This window comes from Salvelinus sp. IW2-2015, linkage group LG20 (genome assembly GCF_002910315.2).
Source record: "Salvelinus sp. IW2-2015 linkage group LG20, ASM291031v2, whole genome shotgun sequence".
Classification (NCBI taxonomy): Eukaryota; Metazoa; Chordata; class Actinopteri; order Salmoniformes; family Salmonidae; genus Salvelinus; species Salvelinus sp. IW2-2015.
Genome location: NC_036860.1, coordinates 71,589,629 through 71,596,033, shown reverse-complemented (window position 1 = coordinate 71,596,033; position 6,405 = coordinate 71,589,629). Strand labels below are relative to the sequence as shown.

At 47.1% G+C, this 6,405-nt stretch overlaps 1 protein-coding gene across 1 annotated transcript; it reads left to right on the top strand.

Annotated features, from left to right (window-relative positions):
- The first annotated feature begins 1,521 nt into the window (after positions 1-1,521).
- On the top strand, positions 1,522-5,493 carry gjc1 (gap junction protein gamma 1). The gene has a single exon (XM_070449611.1). The coding sequence runs from the start codon at positions 1,570-1,572 to the stop codon at positions 3,055-3,057; it is 1,488 nt and encodes a 495-aa protein (XP_070305712.1). The 5' UTR covers positions 1,522-1,569; the 3' UTR covers positions 3,058-5,493.
- The last annotated feature ends 912 nt before the right edge of the window (positions 5,494-6,405 follow it).

Below are 6,405 nucleotides of genomic sequence, written 5' to 3'. Positions count from 1 at the left end.
GAGAAAGGCCCGTCGGCAGACATGGCTCTCAAGAGAAGACAGGCTATGTGCTCACTGCCCACAAAATGAGGTGGAAACTGAGCTGCACTTCCTAACCTCCTGCCCAATGTATGACCATATTGAAGAGACATATTTCCCACAGATTACACAGATCCAAAAGAATTTGAAAACAAATCCAATTTTGAATAAACTCCCATATTCTACTGGGAGAAATTCCACAGTTGTCCCATGCAGCAGCAGCAAGATTTGTGACCTGTTGCACAAGAAAAGGGCAACCAGTGAAGAACAAACACCATTGTAAATACAACCCATATTTATGCCCTTATTTATTTAATTAACTTGTGTGCTTTAACCATTTGTACATTGTTACAACACTGTTATATTTAATATAACATTTGTAATGTCTTTATTGTTTTGAAACTTCTGTATGTGTAATGTTTGCTGTTAATTTGTATTGTTTATTTACTTTTGTATAATATTACCTCACTTGCTTTGGCAATGTTAACACATGTTTCCCATGCCAATAAAGCGCCCTGAATTGATATTGAATTGAATTGAGAGAGAGAGAGAGAGAGAGAGAGAGAGAGAGAGAGAGAGAGAGAGGAGAGAGAGGAGAGAGAGAGAGGAGAGAGAGAGAGAGAGAGAGAGAGAGAGAGAGAGAGAGAGAGAGAGAGAGAGAGAAGAGAGAGAGAGAGAGAGAGAGAGAGAGAGAGAGAGAGAGAGAGAGAGAGAGAGAGGAGAGAGAGAGAGAGAGAGAGAGAGAGAGAGAGAGGAAGAGAGAGGAGAGGGAGAGAGAGAAGAGAGAGAGAGAGAGAGAGAGAGAGAGAGAGAGAGAGGAGAGAAGAGAGAGAGTTTGTGTGAGTGTAAAATGTGCTCTGTGATAGCTCAATTCCTATTGGGATTATTTTGGCTCCCTCTCTACTACATTTGAGCATCTTTTTGTTTGGTTTGATATCCTATTGTTGTACAGTACAGCCCTCAAAATACCCCCATTTATTTCACTGTGCTGAAACTGTGTTGTTGGGTTGGAACGTGTATTCATTTGGGTATACCAAGAGAGTAGAATGGATCTAATGCATGTGGAGATTGCAGTCTGTCTCAATTTCAGAGAGAACACTTGTTTGAATTTAGGCTTTTCTATCTGTCTCCTCTCCTCTCCGTAATTGATCTGTGACTCCTTCTGTTGAACTTGAAGAAGCAAAGCTTCTAAATGTACTATCTCTACATTCCCTGTCAAAATCCTCTCATCTCATCCGCTTTCATGATAAGAAATTGCTGGTAGACAGTACGTTATGTATATCTCCTTTCATATTTGACTAATTCTCTCTTCTCTCTCTCTCTCTCTCTCCTATCTCTCATCCCTCTGTCTTTCATCACTCCTATTCTTCTCTCTCTCTCTCTCTCTTTCTCTCTCTCTCTCTTCTCTCTCTCTCTCTCTCTCTCTCTCTCTCTCTCTCTCTCTCTTCATCACTCCCTCTTCATCTTGCTCTCTTTCTCTCTCTGTGTGTGTGTAGTAGTCTGTGAGCAGGTGAGTGCGGGACCCTGTCTGCCCCACTGTCCAGTGACATAATGAGCTGGAGCTTCCTCACGCGGCTGCTGGAGGAGATCCACAACCACTCCACCTTCGTGGGGAAGCTGTGGCTCACCGTGCTTGTCGTCTTCCGCATCGTCCTCACCGCCGTCGGGGGAGAGTCCATCTACTATGACGAGCAGAGCAAGTTCATCTGCAACTCGGGCCAGCCGGGCTGCGAGAATGTCTGCTACGACGCCTTCGCGCCGCTATCGCACGTCCGCTTTTGGGTCTTCCAGATCATCCTGGTGGCCATGCCATCTCTAATGTACATGGGCTACGCCGTCAACAAGATCGCCCGGCTGGACGAGGACAAGGGCGGGGGAGGGTTGGCCACTGAGACAGGGGGAGGGGATGGAGGTGGCTACACCCACCGGAGGCCCAGGAAGATCTGCTTCGGGGCGCGGCAGCACCGGGGTATAGAGGAGGACCAGGACCAGGACCAAGAGGATGACCCTATGATCTACGAGGTGCCTGAGCCCGAGCCCCCTCGCCGGGTCGACCCGCTGGCCCCGCGGCCCAAGCCCAAGGTACGCCATGACGGGCGGCGGCGTATCCAGGGTGACGGGCTGATGCGTATYTACGTGYTGCAGCTGGTGACTCGCACGGCRCTGGARGCRRGCTTCCTGGCGGGCCAGTACCTGCTGTACGGYTTCCGYGTSATTCCCGTGTTYGTGTGCTCCTTCRAGCCCTGCCCCCACAGCGTGGACTGCTTCGTGTCGCGGCCCACGGAGAAGACCATCTTCCTGCGCATCATGTACGGCGTCACKGTGCTCTGCCTCACCCTCAACGTGTGGGAGATGCTGCACCTGGGCATCGGGACCATCTGTGACATCMTCCGCCGTCGCCGCTGCCCGCCCCAGGAGGACGAGTACCAGCTGGGGCTGCTGGGACCCAGCGTGGGGGTCTCYGTGGGGGTGCCMGKSCCGGAGCCGGGCRCRGGGGGAGGGGTGGTGGGGGAYGGGGGTGCTGASTACGTGGGGTACCCGTTCTCKTGGAACGCCCCGTCRGCTCCGCCGGGCTACAACATCGTGGTGAAGCCGGAGCAGATCCCCTACACGGACTTGAGCAACGCCAAGATGGCGTGCAAGCAGAACCGGGCCAACATCGCCCAGGAGGAGCAGCAGCAGTTTGGAAGCAACGAGGACAATTTCCCCACGGGAGGGGAGGCCCGCGTGGCCCTCAACAAGGACATGATCCTGCATGCCCATGACCAGCTAGAGGCAGCCATTCAGGCCTACAGCCAGCAGCACAGGGCAGAGGAACACCTGGGGGACAACCATGATGACAAGCCCCGAAGCAACATCACCCAGGCCCAGGCCCAGGCCCAGGCCCAGCCTCAGCCTCAGCCTCAGCCGCAGCCTCACAAGGAACGCAAGCACCGATTCAAACACGGCAAGGGGGGCAGCAGTGGAGAAGGGAATGGGAGCAGCAGCAACAGCAGTAGCAGCAAGTCAGGGGTGGGCAAGCCTTCTGTGTGGATTTGACCCCGTACACACACAAATAGACAAACACACACACACACACACTCCAGCCCTGGCCTGAGCCAGCACTGACGGAGCCCCATATCCCTGTAGAGTATGTGTCAGTGAGGGAAGGGGTGGCCCCGAAAACGCCAGGACCGGCCCTGAATGGAGGGCTGAGGTAGTGGGATGTCATGTTGTCTTTCTGTGGATATTTCGACACCATGTTGTGCCTTTAAAAATCCCACAAGCTGGAGGAGACTAGCCTACAGTAGTAGAATGTCAGTGTGGACAGGTGAGGACAGGTGTGTCAGGAGCATTAGTGATTTTGTAGGAGTTTGTCTGGGCTGTCGCTGTCTAACCTAAAACACCCCGATACAACTCTCTGAAATAGTCTCTAGTGTTTTTGAACTCTTCCAATTCTGAAGCAGACACTTGTTCTCTGTTGTCTTTTTACTGTCCCGTCTTCCAGTAGCCTGATGACTCACACTAAATGATTCTGTAGTTCGCTGCACACTTTAGTCTGAGCCTGCCACCGTTGAAGTCATTTGTGGTGACGAAGGGCATTGTACAAAACAAAGTCATCAGCGATTGGATCGTCTCTAACCAATCAGAGCCCATGGGCGCCGCTTTACCCACGTGTGTTCTGGCTCTGGCCCAACCCATCGGTTTCTGGACCAATCAGATGGCCTCGAATGTGTTTGCATTCGGTGAAGGGTGCTCAGATCCAGACTCATTGAGGAGAAGAAACTAACATCCGTGGGCGTGGCATAGCGTTTGGCCGGAGCAAGGATTCTGGGCAACCAGGCAAGTCTTCCAGAGGATATTGGGCTGAGAAAATTACTATATACCTTTATCACCATTTTTTTTTTTCTGATGCATTTATTTATATCCCGTCCGTTCTCTTGGTGATCCTGATTTCCATTCCAGATTTCGATCATGCTAATTTGTTGGCTGACTTTCTACAAAGTCACAGACTTTGTAATACATTGGCATCAGAATGAATGAACATCGCAATGCAATGAATGACATCGTAATACAAAGACAGTTTAAAGAATGACTTTATAATGTAATGACATCACAATACAATGACATCATAATGCAATGACTTCATAATGCAACGACTTCATAATGCAGGTATGATAATGAAAAGGTCAATCATAATGTGGATGTTCAAGGCTATTGTGTATCTATTATCTCTCCAAGGTCACTGATGTTTAGTGTGTGCGACTTTATATTTGACCCAGGCCAAGTCTTTGAGTGCATGCATCTTCCAGGTGGAGGGACAGTTCATGGCTTGATCAGATGAAAGTGGTCAGGGATATATGGTTGATTTAGACAGAGTCTGGTGAAGAGTGCTACTCTTGTACCCAATGGAGTTCCCCTCCTTCACAATGTGTATGAGAATCAATTATTCTCACCATTAATTAATACCATTTATTGACAACTCCCTCTGTAAACCTGCAATCTTTTCACTTTATTTTCTCTGTGTTTCTCCGTCTCTAGTTCTCTCCAGTTTGGACCTGTGTAAGGTTTTGTCAGTACTGGGTTGGCATTTTATCTGTCTGGTTATTGAGTGCCCCCTGGTGGTACAGCTTTTAAACTAAGGATTTATCACCCCCTTAGTACAATATGGCTTACTTTAAGTTGTTATCTTACTAGTACTTACTAATGTCGAGTTACCAATGATCACCCAGCATTCCAAACACCTGAAGTTAGTCTCTCCAGTTACACAGTAGCCTACTGTTTCCTTTTCAACCTCTTCCTTACAAGAGTCTTCCGTACAGTGTTCTATATGAGACCAACAAAGCTGGAAACCCCCCCCCCAGCTCTCTAAGCTAGCTGTGTTGATGATCTGCCTCTCTGTTCTCCTCTGTCCAAAGTATTTCTCTGAACTGCCATATGGTGTACGTCCTAAATAGCACCCTATTCCCTATGGGCCCTGGTCAAAAGTACTGGAATATATAGGGAATAGGGTGCAATTTGGGATGAAGCTATAGAGACCAAACACTGTTCGTGTGATGAAGGCAGCGTCGCTGCCATTGCCAAGACAACGTTAGGCTACTATGCAGCCAGGTTGTGATGTAGCTTTGCCAAGGAATACTGTGGCCATGCTACCTGAATCACAAAGGAGAAGAACATGTGTATGACCAATCCTTTGTATTTTTTGTAAAAGTTGCTATTTTTTAAAATTATGTCTGTGTGTTTTGGTGTGTTTTGGGAGGTCTAATGTAGCAGAGGGGAAATTGGTTTCCTTTTTCTTTTCTTTTTTGACCAGTTGTGTTTTTCAAACTTTTTTTTCTTCAATAAAGATTTTTAAAATAAACAATAAAGATTGTATTTACAGATATCTTCTAGAATTGGTTATTTTATTGCCTTCAAATTGTAAAGATAATATATTTTAGTAGTTGTGTATCATGTTGTTGATGTGTAAAATAAAAAATGCAATTGCCAAATGTATCCTTGTATGGAAATAGACTCGTATTTGCCATGTAGCAAACTTCTGGGCCCATATTCAGAAATCATCTCAGGGAAGGAGTGCTGATCTAAGATCAGTTTGGCCTTTTAAATTGTAATTACACTCAGTGTACAACACATTATGAACACCTGCTCTTTCCATGACATAGACCAGCTGAATCCAGGTGAAAGTTGTGACCCATTATTCATCCCACTTGCTAAATCCACTTCAATCAGTGTAAATGAAGGGGATGAGACTGGGTAAAGAAGGAGTTTTAAGCCTTGAGACAATTGAGACATGGATTGTGTATGTGTGCCATTCAGAGAGTGAATGGGCAAGATACAATATTTGAGCGCCTTTGAACGGGTTATGGTAGTAGGTGACAGGTGCACCGGTTTGTGTCGAGAACAGCAGCGATTTTGGGATTTTCACGCTCAACAGTTTCCCGTGTGTATCAAGAATGGTCCACCACCCAAAGCACATACAGTCAACTTGACAGAACTGTGGGAAGCATTGGAGTCAACATGGGTCAGCATCCCTGTGGAATGCTTTCGACACCTTGAAGAGTCCATGCCCTGATGAATAGTGGCTGTTATGAGGGCAAAAAGGGGGGTGAAGGTATTCTTAATGTTTTGTACACTGAAGATCAGCATTACTACTTTGTGAAAACGGAGCCCTGAACTGTATCTTATTAAAGAGTTGTGAGTAGTGCTGACCAGCTGTGTGTGTAGGAGCATGACATGTTTTGCGAATGTGGGAGAAACTGCCAAATCTTCCTTAGCTCTGCTCGACAGTAACTTTTCCCAATTTTAGTACTAATAATCCTGCTCTTTCTGTCCTAGTTGTAGTGTTGGTTTATTGTGGGAAGACCTTTCTCCTGATAGGCCTCTCTTAAATCTCACTAGCCTATGTAA